Consider the following 25,163-nt stretch of genomic DNA (forward strand, 5'->3'; position numbering starts at 1 on the left):
GCAGTCGACGCCAACACAATTTCAGCTCAGCCGCGGAAACGGAAGCGGCTGCAAAAAGCAAAATGGTTGCCGTCTGAAATTAAATGCAAGCTGCAAACAAAACTGTTGCATACTTTTGCGCGCTTCTATTAAATTCCCCTGAATTTATACGCAGCAAAGTAGACTTTAAAACATTTTGTAATAAAAAATTCACTGAAATCAGCCCGTATTTCACTTACTAATATAATTCTTCTATGTATATAAAAATCGGCTTGTACTTACTTACTGACTGATTGGTTATCAACAGCCCAACCCGTAAGGCGGGGTTTCGGAAAATTCCACCCGAATGTGTAGAAAATCGCGAAACGTTTGTATGCACCTTTTTTTGTTTACTCTATAATCGGCCTCAAATTCATTCCTCCTTGGCGGAAATTGTGGTCAAAGATTTGTTGGGTGACGTGTTCTGTTCAAATCTATACGAAAAATCATTTTAAAAATGGAAAATGCGAATTAAAGATTTATTGAGAGAATTTTTAAGATTTGCTTCAAATCTCTACACCAGAACTTAATAAAAACGTGTTTCAAGCGATTTGGGAAATTTCACCCTCAACAGTGAAAAATTGGCGGAAAACAGTTGTATGAGAGTGTTTTGTTTACCGTCCGATCGGTTTCAAAATCAGTTTTAAGGATCTCTGAGAGAACTTATTTTATACCTGCCACAGGCAAGGCTGGGCTAAGCAAATAATTATGCCCTCTTTCTAGATTCTATATACACTAAAACATTTCGGATTTATATATGCAGTTGAATTTTATATATGTAATATGCCTCTAATGTTACGTTAGTCGAGAGCAGAGGCTATTAATTAATTTGAACGACCCTAAACGACATAAGCTCGCGCCTAATCACTTAGGTATTTTTATACACAGCACACACAAATAAACGCACATACAGTGCCTTCCACATTTATTTAGACAGTCGAATATAAAAGTGGCTTGAAACTAAACTCTAATGTACTTGTAAAAACATGGGATGTCATTAAAAATTAAGCAAAAGTGCCTCTTAAATTACAACCCATAATTTTCGCATATTAGTTGAGCGGCAACTTGGTATGGGTACTGGAGACATCATATGCATTCAACATGCAATTGCGTGCCAAAGGGGCAAACGAACCCCAAGCGAGAGCGATGACGACGACGACGACTACAACAACGAGGACGCAACGGGTGAAGCCTGAAATTAAAACATTATTCATAAGCAGCCCACCAACGTTTGAGAATGGAGACGAGGCCAGCCAAGGATCATATCGCTCTAATGGCATGCTACCCAAGGAACAGCTTGGCTAGCTCTGTAGACTTACCCCTTTGCTGGTCGTAGACCAGTCTGGCTGGCTGGCTTCAAGTTGGCGTTTTACTGCTTTTAAGTTCTAATGACTCCAATGCGAGTCACAAAAGTCTGGTAATTGTAAACTTTACGTGCCACGTTGCTGCAAACCAGAAATGGAATCGCAGTCGGGTTCTGAATAGCTGCCGTATCCCCGACTCCTTGACATCTCAAGTGTAATCAGAGTCGAAATCAAAATCCGCAGTGCGTTTCTAATGAACTAGTTTCTTTTTGTTGCCGCACACTCCTGAATCGAGTCGAATTTATTGAGCTATAAAGGTGTCAAAATGTCTGCCTCGCGCACTACATAGATTAAATGCCATATTCGTTGATTGTGAATAATTAAGAAAGGGCTTGCGTGTGCTAAGTACGCTCCCAGCTCTCTTTCTATCTCTCTCTACCCCCCTTTTGTCCATCATTACCATAAAAAATCTCATTAGGCCAAATGTATAATATAATGACTTTGCCCTTAGCTTTGCGGGTGCTTTGTTTTTTGGCATGTTTGAGATGGTCTTGCAATTCATTAGGCGCTCTGCCAGGTGAATCAATAATGAAGATGAAGAGATGTTACAAAAACAAATTAGTTAGTACAGGGCCGCAAGCACAAATATATACTTAAAGCCAGTTGTGTTCCACACAACAAACTCAGGTTTCCGTTTAAGCCTTTTCAAAATATTATTTACATTTTTTTTTCCAATAATTTCCCGTTCTGCTGAATATATTGCAAGCCGGATATATTTTCATATAGAATTTGCGGGCTAAATTATTTCATTTAGTTTCAACACAATATTGGCTACTTCCAAATATGGTCAGTTGAATCCAATTGTTTCTGCTTTGTGCGTAGTCTCTACCGCGCTGAGTCTCCACTGAACGAATCTCTAAAAATCGTTTAGTTCAAAACCGTTTCTTGGCTTTTACTAGCATTTAATATCCTTTTAATATACAAAGAGTAAAAAAGAACATAGTAAGCATATAATAATACTTTTGTTGATATAATTTGTATTTAGTCACATTCCGTAACGGAGCTCCGGGCTATACACATCTAATATTACTCTCAGTTCATAGTTTGTTAACCAACTTTCAATAATTATACCAAAATGAGCAACTTGTAAGTATTAATGTTACTTTAATTGGCTTCTGAATGATAATTTTATCTTGGTTAATTTATTAAGCGTGGTCAACTGGATGAAGTGCCATGGCACCGAAACTCCTTCGTATAATGCACCACGCGTTGAGCTGCTGCGTCCGATGACCTCGGAACTGCAGAGCCTACAAAAGTTAGCTCAAGCAGCTAGGCGCGAACAGATGAACAGATTGGTTATTCAAGAGAAGGCCAACTATGACGCTGAGCTAAGAAGCACTTTGGGCAAGTCCTTTGTAAAGGATGATGTTTGTGATCGACACCTTTGCAGTGATTGGGGCAGTCACCGTGACAGACGTACCCTTTAATTGAGTTTCAAAAGTTTGAAGATGCAATAATAAAATGAAATGTGGTGCATATACTATTTTAAAATTATCTGTAGAAGTGGAAATCCATTTTGGATCGCTCGCTCTTCACTAAAGGTTTTATAATTAATATATATTCCACATAAGGGGTTGCTATAACAATAGGAGCCCAATAAAAACAATCGAAGAATAAACTTTAGTTTATAGTTTTACAACACCGGTATTTGCCCTTATACCGCACTTCCAATTAGCGGAAAGAAATTTTCTTCATTTATCAACATTAATACATACTAATTGTAACGCCTTGAAATTTCAGCAGCAATCATTAACGCAAATCCACCTCCCTTCTGCCAGTCAATGGGGCGTTACTGCTTTAATTACACACAAATTATTTGGCAATGAGCCTGCACAATTTGGCCAAAGTGAATTGCATTTATTTGCGTAACTCAACGTTCACCTTTCGCATTTAGTGGGACGATTAATTCTTTACAAAACCAGGCCAGCAAAGTGAAACTTATTTATCCGAATAACTGGATGCTACAAATGTCAGCATTAAGCGTCATACTCTGGAAATAGGATAAGGTTCGGTTGGTTGATTGCCTCGGAGTTAGCGGGTTGCTCTGCCAGGGGCATGTCCTTCGTTTGATTTGGATGCTTTGTGGCGGCTGCTGTCCCAATTTGCACCCTTTTCATGCAATGTGTGAAATATGGGAAGCAGTTGATGTGACGCCATAGCCACAGCCACACCCTCAGGCCCACATGCCCACAAGCTGGCAAGGGTTCCTTCCCATTGTTGTTCCGTGGTCAAATTGTCGTAAATTAGTTTTAACACCTGACTGAGTGGCTTTTCGAGTGGTTGCCGTGTCTCCATTCAAACTGGACTGTGTGTGTGTGTGTGTCCATTTGAGTTTTCTCAACAAGTTTCGCCTACCTTGGCAGCCTTTGCTGCCAGCTTGTGGACAGCAAGGATCCGGTGCGAACAACCCTTTTGTGTTTTGTTGTCCCCAACGCTGACTTTGTCATCTGTTTTGTGGTGTGTGAAATTAATGTAATCGTATTTTAAGCATAAACTATGTAAGAACATTGCTTTTCAATTAAGCTGCATGCCGCACAGCTGTCCAGGCATTAAGTGCTAACTTCTGGAATTGCCACTCGAAATGCCATCGAACCAATGAGCAAGTAGCTTGGCCAAAATTATCTGGCAAGTGCGAGATTTCCGGCTTGTAGGTAAAAGTGTGGATTACCCGCAGCTGATGAGTAGCTTAACCTTACTGACACTGCTTCGACCATTCCCAATTTAGACAAGCAAATTACGTTTGGAAAAAATCCCATCATAAAAACTGAAAGAAATGCTGCACAAATCCAAATGCTGTAAAAATACAACGCAAACATTTGGGTCACTCCGTTTTTTTTTTTCGCTTTTTCGTTTATTTTATGGCAGCTTTCAAAGTTTTTACTCATTGCCTGATGGCTGGCTGTCGAGCTGTCCACCTGGACAAGCGAAGCAGCTGCAGCCGCAGTCACAGCCGCAAGGGCTCTCGCCGAGGTGGCAATAAAATAAATGGCAGCACTTTCGATTTTACCCGCACAAACCAACACTGGCTGGGACACAGGGTGCCTCGAAACTAGGGATGAACGCGGGATAGGTTTTGACGACACCTCCCAACACGAACATGAAACTATATTTTTAAGCACGCACGAAAACAATTTTGCAAGGCACGGCCTATCCCGACACGGTCCAAAATAACTTTATTTATTTTTGTTCTCTCTACACTTTTAATTTCTTAATATATGATTATAAGGAGAAGTATGCAAAAGATCAACTGGGCTTGAGTGTGCAGTCAGACCGTACTCTTTGTATTGGTAAGGCTGGCACGGAACACGCACGAGAGAAAAACACGGTCCTTGCCCATCTCGACATCAATCCCCCGAAAAAGGCTATTTGGAAAGGCGTGGATGCGATGGCGCATACGCCATATATCAAAAGGCGAAAGAGTAAAGCACATAAACCAGCTTGAGAGAGTGGGGGATACTGTTGAGAGCTGAGCTGAGGTGCTCGGAGTGAGATTTGCAGTAGAGTTGGTTAACGGCAAATATTTGCGGTATTTTCACTTGGCCACTGAGTGGTTTATGACTCCTTATGGCGCCTGCAGCCTGTAGTTTGTATTATTGTCCCTGTTGCTGTTGTTGCCAGGTAAATCCAAACACTAAAAGGCACTACTCTTGGGTATTTGCTAGCTTCTCTCGCCTTGAGCTGCTCAGGTGACTGACTGGCACTGCGCTTAAGATTAATGCCCGGCCATGGCGACAGCCACATCCGCAACCGCAGCTCTCCTTCGACAACTCGATTGTTCAAAATATTGACAATGTAGCCAATGCACGGGAATAAAACATAATATTGAAAGGAGAAACGTAATTTCTAAAAGGATTACGAAAAGCTTTAAAGCAAAGCCAGCGACAACGACAACGACAAAGACGACGAAGGCAACGACAACGGCGACGGCAACATGAAAAATGAATTGCAAAGAAATGAAAGGAAAAGAAAAGAAAAGAACAGCTGGGAAAAGCACAGAAAGTTTTCATTTGCCAGGCACTTGGCGCAATACTTACACACATGAGCAAAGTTTCAATGCTGTAAAATATGTGAAAAATGAACGGAAATACCGCAACGACGAGGCGGAAATGGCAAAATACACGTACAAAGATGGCACAAAATGGCCGACGAAAGCCTCAAATCAAAGGAATATGTGAATGTGTGTGCGTCGCGATGTGATGCAGAAAAGGTTTCTGACAAAGCTACTGTCGCATATATGACATGGAAAATGTGCGGCACACACTGTAATTAATGACAGCCAAATTATTGTCGAAATGGGAAAGGATGTGCCCACAGATAACCACAACCTCAGCCTGTTAGGGGATCAAAGATAACACAGGGCTTTTGAATATATGTGAGCTAATGCTTTTGTCATATACATGAACACGAAGCCATATATACTATATCGAATAATATGGAGGACTCATTAGGAACGTATGCTTAGTCCAATCCGTTCATGATATCAGAAGAGACTCACTGCCATTCGACGTTGAGAGATTTAGTATTTCAGTGTTATACGATGTTTCAGCTCGTCAGGTGTCTGCTGCGGGTCAGTTACTATTATGCGCTGCTCGTAGGTGTGCTTAACTTTGAGATTGATTTGCGAACGGGCCGGGCGCGCATAACCAGGCGAACTTCGATCTATGCTGCTTGCGTGAATGTGATTTGCATTTGTGGCCTCCCCTGGTTGAGTGGAACGCATGTAATTCATTCGTTCTGGTCGCAGGCTGAACTACTTCACGATTACATGTTCCTGGTTATGTTAAGTGGGCGTGTCCTTTGTGTGTCTGTGACACTGATCAGCCGTTGGTCCCAGCGCCGGCAATTCGTTCGCCTTGTGAACTCCTTCCAACATCTGACCCAACAGAGGCCTCACGTGATGAGAATGTGGCGACGCGGAGTTATTAGCAAATTTATAAGCGTTATTCTTTCAGATTTTTTGCAAATGGCAGCTAGCTTGCTACTTATTTGGGAGAAGCTTACAATTAAGTCGAGCTTCAGCGTCATGATTTTTTACGCAATCTCAGCGCTTGTCAATATCATTATCTCCCATTATTACTTCGCTCTGCTCAATGTGTACGGTCAATATATCCTGCTCAATAGGGAGCTGCGCGCTGTACTGGCTGAAACCCGCTCTCTAGAGTCCGAGTGCCGGAAGGGTGTGTTTATTATAAAGTGCTGTGCTTTGGCCGATCGGCTAGAGGCCATTGGCTGCAAGCAATTTCAGCTGCAAATATTGATCAAGCAATTAACAAACTGCTTTGGACTGCAGACCTTGCTATTGACCATAAGTTATTATATGTCGGGCGTCTCCATGATCTACCTCGGATTTTCCGAGTTGACGGGTGCCATCCGTTTAAACTGGAGCAAATGGGTCTTAGCTCTGCTTGGCTGTGGATTTATATGCTACTTTACAGATATTCACATATCCGTGAATATTATCTACGCTCTTCTGGATGCACATGCTGAGATGGTGAAGCTGCTCTCTCAGCACACTCTGTTTGCCCCGGGCTTAGATGAACGACTGGTGGCTGTTGTAAGAGAATCTCATATATAATAATCAAATTGGCTTTTAGACTAGACTTACTTTTACTTTTTAGTTCGACAGCTTTCAGCTACAGCTAGCATGGAATCCTTTAAGGTTCTCAGTTCTGGGGCTCTATGATATGGAGAAGTCGAACGCAGTTACTTTGGCCAGCTCAGTAGTAACCAGTTCTCTAGTTCTGATCCAAAATGATTTAAAAAATGCCTATTTATATTAATTTTAATAATAAAAACCACATGTTTTTTAATATTACTTGCGAAGTTGTTTTGTTGGATGCATACATAGATTTGACATCCGCGTTTTGCCGCATTTGCAAATATAATTAGCTGAAACATATTCATTACACAAGCTAACTACTACTTTCCCGCTCTTAGTGTTTTGTTTTGCTGTTTTTTTTTTTATCAGAAATCAGTCAGTCAAGACAAATAGTTTTTTATATGTAGACTTACTTGTGCACTAATTAATCTTCGTTCTGTGTTGTAGTGAAAGTAGTTAGTTGTTCTTGAATGTTGTTCCATTTTGAAATTAGTGACCATTTCTTTGGGGTCATCTTATCAAACAATCTATCAATCGCATAAAATGCTATGTATTTGCAGTCGACCGTCCGACCAATTGAAATTATTATTTCCTTTAGTGCTTCGAAATGTTTGACCCCATAAAGTGGATACTGCGCATGGTGTACTTTTATTCGCGGCTTCTTGGCGTAATCAATTTTGAGATTGATATGAAAACCGGTCGGGCGAGCGTCACGAGACGAGCATCGATATATGCAGGTGTGGTAAATGGTTTAATTCTGAGCCTATTACCATTTTTGAGCCTCAGTAATCTGTTGCAAACGATGTGGTCACATGCCGGGCTGCTCCACGAGTATCTCTTCCTGGTCATCTATGTCACGCGAGTCAGCTGCCTTGTGATAACGTTATGCAGTCGCTGGTGGCAGCGCGGTCGGCTCATTCACCTGGTGAACGCCTTTAGTCGCTTGGCATTTCGGAGGCCACAAGTTATGAGAATGTGGCGTCGCAGAGTTGTTTTAAAATTTATGAGCATTTTCCTATCGGAGATCTCTCAAGTAGCAATAAGCTTTTATCCGATGCGATCATACCTGACTCTTAAGTTGACCTTTAGCATTCTTATGTTGTATGCAATGACAGCCCTGGTAAATGTGATAATCTCGCATTTTTACTTTATAAATGTGAATGTGCATAGCCATTACATCCTGCTCAACCAGGAGATACAGGCAGTGCTCAGCGAACTACGTTCCCTGGAGACTGAACATCGAAGGGCTACTCGCATGATTAAATGCTGCTTCCTAGCCGACCAGCTGGAGGACATAGCCAGGACACAGTCTGAATTGCAAACGCTTCTAAAACGTTCGGCCCGTATTTTTGACATTCAGGGTCTCTGTATAACCGTCATTATGTACCTCTCCATGATAGCTACCATATACTTTACCTTTGTCGGCCTTACATCGACCAACCGTACCTTAAACTGGAGCTTCTCAAACATACTATTCTTGTTTGAAGTCGCCTTCTACTTTGCGGATATTCTGGTCACCATGGACAACCTATACATTGTCCTGGATGTCCATGCGGAAATGGTAACCTTGCTGGCGCAGTTCTCAACGCTTGCTCCGGGCTTGGATGAGCGATTGGAGATGGTCGTAAGTGCAGTTAATAGAATAAAGTTGGAATTAGTTGATTTAATAAGTTTTTTATTTCAGTACGAAAGTTTTCAACTTCAGCTTGCGCGGAACCCCTTACAGGTCTGCCTCTTTTACCTCTATAAAGTGGAGCGAGCAAAAGCTGTTGCTATAGCCAGCTCAATAGTAAGCAACTCTCTGGTGTTGGTTCAATACGAAGTGCAAAATACTTAGTTAAAATATATTTATTTTGTTGGAATACTATTGAACTTGTATATATACTATTTTGTTACCAGAATTCATTTGTTAGTTATACTTATATTTTCATGATTTCCAACAATATCTACTTTGGAGACCTCTGGATACCTATACTAAATAATATATTGCCCGCTGTAGAACTGCACTTGACCAATGTCGCCTATTGACTGGTTCACATGTTTAGCTATTTATTATAATGATTCCATTTTCTAATTAGCTTTAATTTCATTGGGTATGTCATATCAGACTATCAGCCAATCGCATCAAACGCAATGCATTTTAATTAGACCGTCCAGACAAAGGGAGTTGAAGCTCTGCTTAGTTCTGCAATATGTTTGGTATACAATAGGAAACAAGAAAGTGACGGGATGTTATTTCTAATATAACATTCTGCTCTCGGAGTTTTTAAAATTGCAATGAGCTTAGAAACGCGAGCATATCTGATGCTTAACATAAAAGTCAAGTTAATTTTTTATTATACATGCTGTTAGCGCTGGTCAATGTTATAGTCTCGCACTTTTACCTCGTAATGGTTAATATTCATACCACTATATTCTGCTCAACCAGGAAATTAAGAAAGTGCTACTTGAATTTATTGATACTATGTCTCCTTTCTCTCTATTTATTACTAAGGCATATTATTATTATACATATTATTACTAAAGCAAACGAGCGCAGAGTGCGAGATTCATTGGTGTTTGAATAAGAGGGTTCAGGGTATTCCCTAGTCGGGAGATCCGGTTAGAGTCTCTTACTTGATTGTTTTGTAATCAGCCATATTTCCAGTGGCTACCTCATATCAGTCGATCCATAGATTAACAATCATCAAATACATATTATTGTCATTGGACCCTCTGACCAATGGGAATTGAAAGGTGTCTTAGTCTTTCAAAATGGGCGACGCTGTGCAGTGGATTTTGCGTATATCCTATTATTACTCTAAGTTTCTTGGTGTGATTAACTTTGAGATTGACATGCGGACAGGTCACGCGCGAATTACGAAAGTAGCATCGATCTATGCAGTCCTGATAAATATACTGATTTTCGGATTTCTCATTGTTCTATGTCGCAGTGACCTAATACAAATAATGTGGTCACATGCCGGCCGACTCCACGAGTATCTATTTTTGCTCGTCCATGGCACAAGAGTCAGCTGCGTGATGGCCACCTTGTTCAGCCGCTGGTGGCAGCGCCGCCGGCTCATTCGGCTTGTAAACGCTTTTCGCGGTCTGGCGATTCGGAAGCCACAAGTGATGAGAATGTGGCGACGGCGAATTATTATGAAATTTATCAGCATAAGCCTGTCGGAACTACTGCAAATATTAGTAAGCTTTTTAACCCTCCGGCCTTACCTAACTGTGAACTTGGCCTCTAGCATATTCCTGCTATATACTCTGACAGTACTGGTCAACGTCATTATCTCGCACTATTACTTTGCAATAGTGAATGTCCACAGCCACTATATTCTACTCAATCAAGAGATGCGCGCTGTGCTTGTCGAGATTCGATCCCTGGAGGGGGAACATCGTAAGGCTGCATTCATGATTAAATGCTGCACCCTTGCAGACCAGCTGGAGGTGATTGCCGGAACACAATACGAAGTACAAACGCTCCTAAAACGGATAACCAACATTTTTGGAATACAGGGCATCGTTGTAATGATCAATAGCTACATATCTATACTCGCCACAATCTATTTTTCGTTCTCCTCCGTTAAGAATATGCATGGTATAGAATGGACCCCAGTGTATATTTTTCTGTTTATCTTAAATGTCGTCTGCTACTTTGCGGACATTTTAATTACTCTTAACAACGTCTTCTTTGTCCTGGAGGTCCATAAACATATGGTGAAACTGCTGGAGCGGCTTACAATGTTTTCGCCGGGCTTAGACGAGAGGCTGCAGACGGTCGTAAGTGTAGCTAACGCATTTTTGTGAAATTAAAACATTTTTAAATTACTTATAGATCGAGAGCTTTCAGCTGCAGATCACGCGCAATCCTTTAAAGATTTCTGTTCTAAGCCTCTTCAGTATGGACCGATCGAGATCTATGTCTATGGCCAACTCACTGGTCACCAATTCATTGGTACTCATTCAGTACGACATAAAAAACCCTAGAGAGTAATTTAAAATATAAAAATACTCTTATATTTATACATAAGAGAGTTCGTTCTGACTGACTGATAATCAACAAATAACCCAAACCTGAAATTTTGACCGGAGCTTCCAAGTGGGAGACAACTCTGTTTAACATTCGTATGATAAACATCAGCAATAACGTAACTATATAACTAGTTGGCATGGAACTAAGAAGCGAGAGGTCGCGGGCTCAAATACAGCAACCATTTTCAATAATAACAGACTTTGAACATATCTGAAAATGGAAAATGAATAAGTGTTACCTATAAAAATTAAAATATTTAACCACATCGGCATCTGGTAATTTATAATCGGTATTTTTATGCAATACCATATAAGACTTAAGCTGAAAAACATTTTTAGCTTGTTTCCTGCAACCATGAGTTCAACAATCAGACTACATTAATACACAACCTACAATTACAATATAATGTTTCCATTTGAGCTCATTAGATTGTTTAAAGTTCGCTTAAAGCTATCGCTTTATAAGTGATTTTATCGACCTGTATGTAAGTAGAGTGTAGCTACACGTTTTCAATGTGACCAAAATGAAGCTCTGAGCAATTTAAGAGACAGGCAACAAAAGAAAACACAATATTCTTTGGACAGGCAGGCAGACAGTTTGAAGTTGGGCCATGCCTGAATTTTGTAGTTGTAGCCAAGGCAGTGTCCTCCTTTGGTGTCTCGGCGGTTCACGAAACAGAGAAAAATAAACAAAATAATGAGTGAGCGCACCAGAATGAAGGGTACGTATCATATGATACCACACCATATACGGTATCTGTGTCAATGGCATGTGTAATTGCGAGCAAGCGAACCGATAATGGCCGTTTTATACAGTGGCTGGCATCTGTATACGGTCACGGAAATGGTTGTGGTTGAGGTTGTGGTAATGGTAATGCCTTTGGCGGGAATCCTTTGTGTTGCGATTGCCAGGCATTTATAACTTGGGCAACTTGTCCTTGCCCAACGACACTGACAAATCCTGTCGCAGCGTCTCTCGATAGAGCGTCAATTCCTTGCCACAAATGGCAAATGGCAACAAAATAAACGAGCTTCCATTCAATTTTGCACGAGCATTCCGGCAGTGGCAGGACTGCTGCTGCTGGCTGTCAGTTTAGCATAAGTCGCTGTTTCATCCGGAAGGCAATATGCATTGCCAACTGGTAGACAGACGGGCGTAACGCCAATAAGCACGCAATGACATTTTAGCATAATGCATTGCAGCGTCTTCAGCTGGAAGCTAGAGCCAGAGGCCAAAACCAACAGCACGACAAGGACAACAACCAGCACCCTGAGTGGTTCCCATCCAACACTTGTTGGAGGGGTATGCGGCATCTGGTGGCTGGTGTTGGATGCGTGCCTCGTTCAAGTGGCAAATGCAACTTCAATTGGGGCTTATCTATGTGTATCCAAAGTATCCGAGTACCATGTCCCGTAAACTGGCCCGATTGTAATAATATGTACAAATGCTTTGCATGAAGCGGTCAGACGAAGTTGCTTTTCTTTGCCTCCTTGCATCGGGCTTAGAGTGTCAAATGGGCTTTCAGCTGGTTGGAAAACGTTTGCCTTATCTTTGTAATCAATAGTGGCAAACAGATAGCTAGATCCTTATGCAAATATACTTATTTGCACTGCTGCCGATGTCAAAACAAGTATGCAAACAGTTCAGCTCTCTAAAAGCGAAAAACATTCTTAATATATATAAAACTGTTTGTAATGACTGATTGGTGATCGTTGGCCGTACAACCTACAATGCAAAAATAACTTATTACTGGAATTCACTTTTGAGTCGATAGCAAGCACTTAAAAGGGGGTTCTATAGGTAATATAAATATCTAATTGCAAGGATAACATTTATGCTTCAGAATATGTAAGTCATTTATTTACCCGATTTGGTAGAGCTGCGAAGCTTGGGCAGGTTGTATTATCAAAATGTAATAGGTTTGGCATATATCGCAGTTCGCGGCGAACATTTACAACTGACTGAATGCGCAGGCCTTCGAATTTCGAATCATACTCATAAAAAATATGCGAGGCAATCGCGACCCGGTGCGCATTGGCGGCAATGCATTGGAAATCTCATGGCCCGTGCTAGAAAAACTGAAAATTAAATTGAATTTCCAAAAGGCACGCACATAAATCCGAAGGCAAAAACGTGGATACAACGTACAAGCTTGAGGAGGGCAAAAAAGAAATGCGAAAGACATGGCGTCAAAAGAAAATTTGTAGTTTGCTTTTGCCGAAGGCCAGAAATTTTGCTCAAAGTATCATAAATATTTGATTTTCACATTTTGTAACGTCTCCGCCTGGCCGGATATGTCTGTGCCAGGATGAGCGTGGGGTGCCGAGAAAATTGATAAGATTCAATGATTACGTTTCGAAATTGATATAATTTGTGCACAATTTTCAGCAATTGCCAAATGTCGCGTACGTGATAAAGTTTCCCCTAGCGATTTCTCTTAGCGCATTTAAGTTTTCATATTTTCATTTAACAAGCCATGAATATAGTAAACAAAGCTTATATTATAGTTCAGTTAATGTGTGCATTAAGTTAGGTAGGCTTTTTGGTGTTCTTAGCGTTTTCATTAGGGTTGCCAGGCAACTGGCCATCATTGGGGAAAACCTCTTAAGAACCGCTCATACAAGTATCTGCGTCTTACATCGGTACAAGCCGTCGCTCGTAAATACATTTTATGAACACCTGCACATTACAAACTTTAAAATTTATGTCTGTGTTCAGGGCTGTACGGGTGCTTGCTACCGTACTATATGGGCTCGTATTTATGGATGTGGCGTCGTGAATGTTGCGGCATATTTGGTTTCGGCGTGCGAAATGCATTTTATGAATCTTTTATGGCTTTTAATGTAGAGACACCTGCAGATATATACATGCACGCCCACACATACACACTCATGCCGAGATTGGCGCCACCTGGCGCTGACTTTATGCGGCACTGGCGTCACACAATCAACGCCAGCGAGTGCCCTCGCCGAAACGGCAATGGAGGACAGCTTGACGGGCGATGTCATAAAAAGGCAAGGGGGCGGGTCGAAATACCTTTACCTTTATGGCGTAAAGCTGGATGCGGAATCTGCTCACGCGCGCGGAACGTATATCATCCTGGCCTAATCCTTGGTGGGCATGGCTTTCACTAAGCGCTGCACATGAAATATTCCCACCCATATAAGAAGAAAACCGAGCAACAACAAAGTTGCTGCATTTTGATTTATGCGCTGCTGAGCTGGTTAAAGTAGGTATTTTTGGTAACGCTGCCACGCCTACTCATTAGTTTGCGGACAGCATTAAATGCATGCTTAGCTAGCACTGCATTGAGTGGGTATAAAATAACGATGTCGATGTCTTGAGTTTCAACCATCGTGGATATCAATTTGAATACGGACAGCAGCAGCACTATGAAGTGCACTTCGAGTTGAATCGTTTGCATCTCGAATCCACAATGTAAGAGTGAGCAGATTTAAAAAAAAAAAAATCGTTTTATCTGTCCAAGCTCAGACGCAACTTTAAAAGCAACGCTTTCTGTTAGGAAGCCTCCACATGCAACTTTCATATACTAAAGGTACTGCCTACAACGCTTAACTTATTTTCGTAATAGTAATAGGGGAGTGATAGTGGCGGTGAGTAGGAGAAAGAGTGAGAGTGTGTGAGAAGGATAGCAAGGTTATTTGTCTCTCTTCCATCCGGTTTTCATAACTTTAAGTATGGACAACATATTTGAAGTGTAGGTGAAATGTCATTTTATGCCAACTTATGCGACGGAAATTCTATACATAACTGAGTGTTGAAATGGACAGCTATTCAGACAATTCAAAAGCACTTATTTTGACGCAAGCAAATTTTAATTTAATAAATTCTTTACTTCCACTCACTTAATTCACATTGAAAACCATTTAAAATTGAAGTGTACTGGAAAAGATCTAAGCAAACAATGCCGAAACATACTTGTTTTGAAAAAGATCTTAGTGCTGCACACTCAAAATAAATCAAGCAGAATGGCAACAAGCTGTTCTTTGATTCAGGGCCGTTCGCCTGGTAAACAAGTGGGCTATAGGACAGAGTCAAAAGGCTTACCGTACTCGTCAGCCCACTCCAATCTAATATCAATAGGCAAATTAATCATGTGAAATGCTGCACATTAAAATAATTGCATTTTGTCAACACTCATGTTTTTGAGCAATATTTCAGCCTCACCATAGGCACTCATCCGAATACTTGACCCCAATCCGAATAGCGCTGAGCAGAGCTAAAACTAAAAATCACTTGCACTTTTTTCTTATAAATTCAAATTCAGTGTCATTTCTTCTACGCTTATATGTTTTTCTTTTCCCGTGATAGGGATTGGCGCTCTAATTGCATCTGATTGCAATCGTTGCAGTTACCAGCAACCAGTGGCAGTCAGAGTCCCTGGTTTGGGGGCCACACATCCGCATCCGTTGATTTTCCATTCGTGTTATTTCTTTGGCTGCAGTTCATTCGCTAGCAAACGTGAGCGAAATTTAAATGGCGCTGACTTTGCAGCTGACTGAGTTGAGCTGAGCTGACAAAAAGGACAGCAAACGGTAAGAAAAACAAGTAAAAGTTATTAGAGAAGAATTTACTAACAGATACCCTGTACTCACATTTATCTCTGTTGACAATGAAACAATTAAAGTAGATACTTTCAAATTGAACTTGATAATGGCTCAATATGGGCATTTGCTAAGTTTGGCTATTTATATTCAATTGCTGTGGTGTAGAGTCTCATCCGCAAAAGTCGTTTTTTATTAATCAAACCATCTCAGAAAAGATATGAATCGATTCAACTGTCAGAAAAGCTGTTTTTGGACAATTAGTCTGATTTAGTTCATAGTAAAATGTAAATAAAATTCCAGGCTCACAACCGATTTGAAACCTTGTTTTAATAAAGTGTTGGTTGAAGAAGTGTCTTTCTGCCTCCTAAGCACACTCACTCCTTTTGCCCATTTTGAGAAAATATTGGGTATAACAAAACGTAGTAGATACAAATTGATTGGAAATTTGCAATCAACAAATGACATGGCAATAACAGCAGCAGAGATTTTGATTTTATTATCGGCAAACAAATATGCAGCAATTAAACGAATGAACATAGAAATCTGCTCACTTATTTTACAATACCATAGAACAGGATACTCAAGAGATTTAAGGACTTAAGCGAGCTATACACTAGACCAGGCTGCGCCAGGCACGTACAGCAACTAGCTCTAATTTGACGGTTAAATCAATTTACAGCCACAATTAATAAGCAAAGCCACGCCCCGCAAGGTGTAAATGTAGCACACACACGTAGCATTTCAATTTCCTTGTCGGAAGAGACAGCAACAAGCGCGTGTACTGAAAATGGAACTGCGGACTACCGCGGGGTAATCTAAGGCCATCGGGAGACGTGGTCTTTGAAGTTCATGTTGTTTGTCAAGAAAATGAATTTCACTTGACGGCGATTATGTGGCAGCTATTCAGTGAACCAAGTTATAGCTGGCAAAAGTTTTGTAAAACATTTCCGATATTTCAAAAAACCGCCACCCAACAGCTATACACCGCACCGTTTTCCATTCCTCATTTCCCATACCTCTCATACCATGCTTCATGTCGAGCGTGTCGTCTAACCAAAATGCCAAACACGAATGCCAAAACGAAACGTTGGCTGACAGCAGCCAGCGGGTAGCGAAGGGTAAAAACTTTTGCCTAAATCACTTAACAGAAAACAAGTGTTGGCATATGCCCCACTACCAAGAAGCCACTAGCCACCCCTCCCCCCCCCCTGCCCTGCTCCCTATACAATACCATCCCCATCTGTAACAATCTCATTTCTATCAGAAAACTTGTACTGCGCCTTTTCATTGAAAAGTTTTTTGTTTTTGCTTTGCGAATGCTACAGAGACGACGAAGGCAATGAAATATAATAACAAGAAATAACCGGAAGCAGCACACAGGAAGCGTGCTGTTTGACATACCACACACACACGCACACACACGCTCACACAGAGACATCAACCATACTGTGAGTGCGTAAACAGAAAATCAATTACAAGTGCATACACTGTGGCGCCCACTGGCGTCCTGCAGATGCAACGCACGCATTTCGGGTGCGGGGATTTACATTAATTACGGCACGAAAAGCTTTTTGACTTTTATTGTGACATAGGCCGGGCAAGTATATAAAGCACATGAATGTTTCATTCCCCACGGAAGGAGCAAGTTTTAAAAGCATGTTAAGAGTCGCCCCCCTCTCAACCGTTCACATATCCATTTGGTTAGTCAGACACATACACATACACACACACACACACACACACACGCACACACATACAAACACATAACGTGATTTTCGGAAGCCTTCTGAGTTGGGTCAGCAAGCCTTTTTGGTCTCAGTCTTGCCAATCTGACCATGCGGAACAGAGAAAAGCTGAGGGGAGAACTGAGCAGGAAGTTCAATTTTAAAATCGCTTGCATAATTTATGAGTGCAGGCCCTGGCATTTGAAGCTGTGAACCACCGCTTGGACATTTATGGTCAACAGGCTGTAGCCTTCTTCTTCTCACCCCGCCCCTACTTTTTTCTCCATCAGGCAGTGTTCGTCAACGGCCATTGAATATTTATCGCTTGAATTCCTTTCTGCTGTGATTCCTTGCGACCAAAATTGAAAATGTGCCATTTTGTTTAATTTTATGCAAATCGATGTCGTTGTGCAGCTATATTGAGATTGGTATTGGTATTGGTTTTGCTTTTGGTGTTCGTATTGTTCCCAGTGTTGGGTAACCCACTGTTGTCGTCTCGCTCGCACTTGAGCGAAATTTTAATTAGCATTTTGCTTGGGGCTCAACGTGTTGCATGATTCTCGTCGTCATATCTGTTGTCACACATCTGTACATGCAGTTTGTTCGTGAAGTGCAATTTATTTTGCCATGTTGCATGCCCCATAACCGCACAACACGAAAAACACCACAATGTGGTTTTGGTCACCATGGCCAGTGGCAGTCCCCTCTATTACTACACCTCGTTGCCCTAGTCGCCATAATGGAGTATTTATGAAAATTGCAAAACATGTGCAGACTTGTGAAATATGAATAATTTGAAGGGAACTTTCCCAATTAAATGTATTTGATAGCAAGAATAATAATTACATGTTAGATGCGTTGAACTTTTAGAAATTTCTTTATTTGTGGTATTCAAAAGAAAGTCATAAAGTTTTGCATGTGCCTTTCTTGAATGCATATTTCTCCGTTGCTATTTTTAAATAAACACAAAAAGTGCATTCAATAATAGTAAGTGCCTTTCAAAATAATCAGCCGGCAGCAGAAATGGAAATTTTCTTTTGATAAATTATAGAAAAACTCTACTTCTTGCATATTTTTGGGCAAGACAACCACAATTTTTTTTTTGCATAAATTTGAATAAAATTTCTATGCATATTTGCCATATACATAAATGATTGCGCTTTGCCATATAATTCAACATCATGAGCATTCCACTGTATTATTGAGATGCCTGTCCGTTGTCTGAAACATTCCAACTTACCCATACTTACCTGTGACCATGCCAAGTGCAGTTACTTTCTGCTATCTGACAGCATTAAAAGTGTCTGCTCAAATTTCTAACTTGCCAGAAGAATTTCTGTTTTTGTGTGTGAGTCTGTTTGTTTTTGTTTGTGTGTGTGTGTGTGCGTTCAGGTAAGACGTATTACTCGGGCCAAGACATGGATGAGAAAACCCCTTGCCCTGGCCAACTTCTTTTAGTTGCACGCGAGAAATGTTTCGTGACAAAGAATTTCAAAACTGAAACTGAAGAAAAACGTCGGAAAGACATTGTAAAGCGTAGCGCAAGTAGCGCAAAACTTTGAAGTTTTATTAAAAATACACACCGCAACATTCCTCAAGAACTTTGCACACGTAAACGTGAGATAATTTGGCAAGCCTGAGCATGAGCTGGAGCCTGGTCTTCGAGGGCAGGCAGTAGGTGGCATGCTTACCGCAGTAGAGTGTCAAGTACTTTGGATAAACTTTTGTGACAGCTCAATTTAAGGGAAGCAAAACGTATGAGGAGTGCGATTCATGCGGTAATGTTAGAAATATTAGAATTTCGGATGTTAGTTTGCAGCCCCATGCTGGCATCTAATGAGCAAATGTAAGTTAAAGAGCTGAATGTTAATCACTGGCTCGTAGATAAAGTAACCGTGCTTATAAATGCAAGAATTGTAGAGCGGAAATAGGTTGTACCTCCTCAGACTCTCTTAACCCAACAAACCAGGCAAACTTCTCATAAACAGCATTGTAAATGTTGATCACATATCATCGAAATCAATTATCATGCAGCAAATAGATGCACCTTCAGGCAAACAGAACTGTGTCAACTGCAATTGAGACCCGACAACAGCCGCATAATGCACTTAACTGGCAGTTCCGCCTACGTTTCACTCGCTGCCACATATGCAACATGCCTGGGCAATGGCTTGAGACATTAGCATCATGTTGTGGTTATGGAAATTAGCTCACAAGAATGACAAATGTTGTGGATACCAAGATTTATGCCGGGCACGAAATTCAAGAACATGGTGCAACGCATCCTGCGAAAATGGAACACAAACAAGCGACACCAACAACAGATGCCCAACAAGGACAATTGTAGAGCCGCGGGCGGTACCAGCAGCTACTGCCCACTAATTGGTATTTATTGCTACTTAAATGCCCCAAACCTTGTTGCTACTTTTCACCTCGTATTTCATCTGAGTTTCCCAGTAGCAACGCCCACCAAAATGTCGGATGCAGGCGTTGATCTGGTTGGATCAGCCAATGGCAGATGGCGGCTATAATTAGCAGATCGTGCGAGAGAACGAGAGCGAACATGCTTCAGATGCTCATCGCCAAGAAAGTGAAAACATGTGTGTGTGTGTGTGTGTGTGTGTGTGTGTGTGTGGATGTCGAGGAATTGAGGAGACCGCTCACATCTTGAGGCTAATTTCAGTGGGCACACGACTTTGGCACGGTTTAGTATCGTCGCGACAATTATTGTAATTAACTCGTTTATGTGTTGTGTGCTAATCCAATTATCCAAGTTCGCGGCAGGATGCCCCCGATGATGCAGTGCAAAGAAAAGAAAATAAATTAATTCAATCAGCAGCCAATTAGACAGACAAATGAAGAATTTTCAACGGTCTTATTCGCACAATTCGCACGACTAATTGAATTGTGTAGCCACTCCTCTGCTCTCATCATCATCATCAGCATTATCATCATCATTGTCACCGGCGTAGCATTTGCCCAATTAGCCAAAGCAGTGATTGATCAAGTGATTTAACAAGTTTTATATTTAATTTGCCAACCATGTTAAACTATCAGCAGCAACTGCATTCCATACCCGTCGGTAATGCCGGCAATTTCTATTATGCCGCAACGACAATGCCGTCGGTGGCGTCCACTGCATCCGCACCCGGATCCGGAGCGTCTGCAGCACACACCTTATCATCCGTGGATGCTGCATATGCCGCACAGCCACAAACTGTGGAGCTGGAACAGAAGCTGCATCAGGAAGGCTATACCAAGGACAAGGAAATTGCAAATCGCAGAGAACTAGACAAAATGCATCGTTTCTCAGTAGACAATCTCATTGAACTAAAACAGGATGCGTTTGGCAAGAGCAAATTGACCATGGAGCTGTCAAACAACTTTGGTAAGGTCTGCCCGCATAATTGAATTATAATTAGAGTTCAAGTTCGAGTCCCAGGCTAGTGTGTATATGCAGTATTGTGCTAGCTGAAGCACACAGTAGAACGTGCTATATAAATGATTTAGGTATTGATTTATAAGTATGTCTCATCATTTAAAACATGGCCAACGGCTCGAACACAATTGCTCACATGTAGACCGGTTTGAATTACTGGTTTTCTAGACCATGGCTTAATTTGTCATATTTTTAAAAATTGTTAGTAAAACATTTTTATTTTGGAATTATTAATTGCCCTTCCTGCTGAAACTATTGCAAACTGTAAATATTTTCATTCAAAGGTAGTTTTAACACTAATAAAATACATGGGTAAAATACAATTTTATACTAGCTTGCTTCTTTTATTTCGAAAACAAATTCATGTTAATTTCCCAAAATATTTTAAATCGATTGATTTTATTAAATAATATTGCAAAAGTCCGATCTTTTCTTATTTTTTCTTATTTTGAAGGCAGTTTATAGTTTTTTTATCAACTCTACATACCCCACGTCTGCTTCAGGGTGGTATACATTTCATGTAATCTTTTTTTTTTTTAACCCAACCAAATCTTTTACCCACGCCATTTGTCTCAATTTGTCAGCGGAGCTGTCCACAGGATTGCATCGTAGATCAGCAGCGAGCTGTGTGTAGTATGCCAGGCACTCCATAAGAACAACTGCAGTGCCCAATGAGGTCCCAAGGGAGGTGGGGGGGTAAAACGAGATGTTTAATTTGAATTGCCAGCGAATTGAGCAACGAGCGATAAAAAAAAACAGTTGCAGCTTAATAAAATAAAAAGAAGGCAAGATAAAAAACGAAGCACAACATCTCGAAATCGAAAGGGAAACCTCAATCAGATTTGTGCGCCAAACGCAGAAGGGCATGGCCATGGGAAACGCAAAGAGAAAGGGGAGTCCAACTGAGACTGGCACATGTTACAATCCGAGCAATGATAAAAATAAACACACGCCTCTGGTCTCAACCATTTACAGCACACGCGGGATAGGGGCTGTTACTGCAACTGCAACTGCAACTGCGACTGGCTGGGATAGGGCTGGCTCGTTTTATGCTCCACTTGGAAAATATAGTCACTGGGCTGGGCTGTTGGACGCTTCGGTTGTTCAAAGGCATGCGGCCTCTGAGGGAATATCATGTCAGCTTTGATTACGTTTTGTCATGTTGACAATGTTGAAGTGTTGTCTGCCGTCGGAAATGCAGCCAAAAAGGGGGCAAAAAAGACGTTGTGACTGGCCAGCGATTGAGAGCTGTTCGCTTCTGATAGCATTGCCATTGCCAGCAATGACAATGAGACGCGTATATTTCATAGAAAATTATGCCGCTGACAAGCGAAACACGGACTACAACCAGGCCAGGAGACGACATGTCGCCATCAGAAGGAGCGCCTTTAATGTTGACAACCTGCCCGTTGGGTCGCTGGCTGGCTAAAGGGGGCAAATATGAAACGGCAGCTCAGTCTTAACCACAGCAGCAGCAAAAATGCACAAGGATGACGCTGTCATCCATTTGGATGTGCAATTGGCGGCGGCATAAATGAGCGAATGTCGCCCACATATGGCACCTAGATGACATGCATGAGTTCGCCGCACGCACACACACACACACACACACACACAGAAATGTGCAGCCAGATGCAACTACCTACATAAATCACATACATACATCCATACATATCTATCCATGCTAGCTGAATGTATAAATTTATGTATGAATCTATGTACATTCATTTGCTTTTTGCATGCGTGCGCATAATATCATAAATTCTCAGCTCATTTCAATTCAAATTTATCATTTACGAGCACCATACTTATATATATATACGAGTATATAACGCGGTTCTCAGTCGAATGCACAAAATATTACTAAGTAAGCCATAAAATTCTAATATGAAAATGATTAAGTAATGAGAAATATGGTTGATGCTCAAAGAGCTCCGTAGGTTATGCATGTTAATAGATGGATTAAGTAAGAGACCTACCAATTTAGGCAAAAGAAAGTTCTCAAATATGTTTACGAGATGTTTGAAGAAAATTAGCAGTTTCTTTTCTCAATAAGAAAATTGTTGTATTTTTGCTTTTATATACCACGCTATATATGTATGTCTATTTTCCAAATATATATGTATAATATTTCTGAGAACGTTTTCCAAAATGCTTAGCCAACGTCTGAACTGAGAATCAATTAGTGAAAGTTGATGCTCGCTTATTGCTGTTTAATGTCACACTTTCAGTTTAATTAATAGATCGTAAATTTGTTGCGTTTGTTTGCCATCGCTTGGGCACCTAAAATTAGTAGACAGCTGGCGCGACGATGTTGTTGAAAATATATTTTATGACCCATGCCATTTGTTTATGACCTCCTTGATGACAATAAGCCAGCAAAAGGATCAACTAGTATGCAAACTTTAATGTGTTCACATCCATAAAACCAAAATTCCTTGGCTGCCAAATTAATTCCATACACTATACGCTCTAATCGATTATTTATGAGGCAGCCTTGCATTGCCATCAAAATTTCACCATTTCGACGTAGCTCAATAAAAGTAAAAGATTTTCTTTAATGATTCCACAATTGTCTTCCGTTGCAGGCAGCGGCGCCGTGGATTACCCCAACAATCTTAGCTCGGGGCACTCAAGGAAGCCGCGACGTAACCGCACCACCTTCAGCTCGGCTCAACTGACGGCTCTGGAGAAGGTGTTCGAGCGAACCCATTACCCGGACGCATTTGTCAGAGAGGAGCTAGCTACCAAGGTGCATCTAAGTGAGGCGCGTGTACAGGTAAGCTAAAAGAGTTATTGTAATAAATAAGCTAAGGTTACTTAGTTTGTCGACTACGTCTGAAGCTGAACCATGCATCGCCCACATTTAGGTCTGGTTTCAGAATCGCCGCGCCAAGTTTCGTCGCAATGAGCGCAGCGTCAGCATCGGCCGCCCTCTTCTGGATACGGCGACACAGTTAGTGCCTGCTCCGATGCCCAACAATATACACAAGTATCCAAATCTGACACACAGTGCACCTCCTGGTGCCTACGCTCTGAACTTTGCACCACTTGAGCTGCGTTCCTGCCAGAACTATACAAATTGCTATGGTGGATTTGGTCCAAATCCAAGCAGTAGCAATGGCGTTTGCTCCTTCTTTGGAGCGCCCAACTATTGTGTGGCTGCCAACTATGCTAAGAGCACATATCCGTCGCTCTGATGAAAGCTCCCTCAGAGATTCTACACAAATTCAAATGTATTTTAATTAGCTAAATTGCATTATTATTATTATTTTTGATAGAATGTATTTTAACAGATTTTTACCTGACTAATATTTATATTTATACAACATTAAATCGAATATGATGCACTAAACTAAACAAATGTAAATGCAAAAAAAATTTTTCATTGCCCGTTATACCAAAAATATTGCATTTCGAACATATTTTCATAGAGAAATTGCAGGAGAAATTTGATTACAATCTAAAAATCAACAAATTTTATTTTGAACTTAACCATCTGTGTAAAAGTAAAATGGTTCACTTCAGCTTTCGGTTCAGTTGTTTTTGGGCAACTGATTTCATTCATAAGTATCTAAAAATGACTCGGATTTTAAGAATGTCTGACTTAAGATTTTTCCAGATGAAATTTTAGGCTTGAATTTCAATAAAACTGATAATCCTCAGCTTATGGTGTGTCCATATTATAATTAGCGCATATTAAAATATGTTTCAAGACTTAGCATTTTTATAAGCATAAGACAAGTTATTCTTCTACTTATTTATATGTATATTATTATTTTATTATATATTAAAAACACCTCAGCTAATGGAACATTCATAATTTGCTTATGTAAAGATTTACACAAGCCAAATTCAAGTTATTCTCCCATACTTTATTATTATATTATATGTAACCAAACACCTCAGCTTATAAAACATTCATAAATTGGTTATATACAAGTTTTCACAAGCCAAACTCAAGTTATATATATATATATGTATGTATATATGTACGTATATTCCAATGCTTTTCTGAACAAGCAAAACAAAAAATACAGCCAATTTATAATCATCAACTATGCATAATTTGCCCTATCATGAATTCTTTAAGCTTTTCAATTATAAAGCTGTCACTGGTTTGCCAAATTAACATTACTGATTTAATTATTTACTTTGATAGATGAATTAATTAAAAATTCATACGCACATACAAGCACATGCATATGATTACAAGATTTAAGCTGGTGTGTGTGTGTATGTGCATGTGTGTGTGTGTGTCTGTTATCCGCATGTGTAAATTTATATAATAAAACTTAATTAAAGTCGAAGAAAACCGGCAAACAAACAAAGGGAAAGCCAAAGCAAAGTTTTCAAAGCCACAACACATCGGCAAAGTGCCGACACCATTCAAGTACATTAGGATTGTGGCCAACTCGGTGTTCAAC

At 40.6% G+C, this 25,163-nt stretch overlaps 5 protein-coding genes across 5 annotated transcripts; all 5 read left to right on the forward strand.

Moving 5' to 3' along the window:
* The first annotated feature begins 2,313 nt into the window (after positions 1-2,313).
* LOC138911409 (uncharacterized) lies at positions 2,314-2,865 on the forward strand. Its single transcript, XM_070210287.1, has 2 exons — positions 2,314-2,468; positions 2,533-2,865. Exons 1-2 carry the CDS (start codon positions 2,458-2,460, stop codon positions 2,807-2,809), a joined length of 288 nt encoding a protein of 95 aa, XP_070066388.1. The 5' UTR covers positions 2,314-2,457; the 3' UTR covers positions 2,810-2,865.
* A 3,054-nt stretch (positions 2,866-5,919) lies between these two features.
* LOC26530451 (putative gustatory receptor 59d) lies at positions 5,920-6,957 on the forward strand. The gene has a single exon (XM_015174716.1). The coding sequence runs from the start codon at positions 5,920-5,922 to the stop codon at positions 6,955-6,957; it is 1,038 nt and encodes a 345-aa protein (XP_015030202.1).
* A 631-nt stretch (positions 6,958-7,588) lies between these two features.
* LOC6624939 (putative gustatory receptor 59d) lies at positions 7,589-8,818 on the forward strand. The gene is made up of 2 exons (XM_002049002.3): positions 7,589-8,605; positions 8,666-8,818. Exons 1-2 carry the CDS (start codon positions 7,589-7,591, stop codon positions 8,816-8,818), a joined length of 1,170 nt encoding a protein of 389 aa, XP_002049038.3.
* A 1,112-nt stretch (positions 8,819-9,930) lies between these two features.
* On the forward strand, positions 9,931-10,966 carry LOC6624938 (putative gustatory receptor 59d). Its single transcript, XM_032437267.1, has 2 exons — positions 9,931-10,752; positions 10,808-10,966. Exons 1-2 carry the CDS (start codon positions 9,931-9,933, stop codon positions 10,964-10,966), a joined length of 981 nt encoding a protein of 326 aa, XP_032293158.1.
* Positions 10,967-19,967: 9,001 nt separating this feature from the next.
* On the forward strand, positions 19,968-24,091 carry LOC6624937 (ALX homeobox protein 1). Its single transcript, XM_002049000.3, has 3 exons — positions 19,968-20,685; positions 23,325-23,515; positions 23,607-24,091. Exons 1-3 carry the CDS (start codon positions 20,340-20,342, stop codon positions 23,934-23,936), a joined length of 867 nt encoding a protein of 288 aa, XP_002049036.1. The 5' UTR covers positions 19,968-20,339; the 3' UTR covers positions 23,937-24,091.
* The last annotated feature ends 1,072 nt before the right edge of the window (positions 24,092-25,163 follow it).

Source organism: Drosophila virilis, chromosome 5 (assembly GCF_030788295.1).
Source record: "Drosophila virilis strain 15010-1051.87 chromosome 5, Dvir_AGI_RSII-ME, whole genome shotgun sequence".
NCBI lineage: Eukaryota > Metazoa > Arthropoda > Insecta > Diptera > Drosophilidae > Drosophila > Drosophila virilis.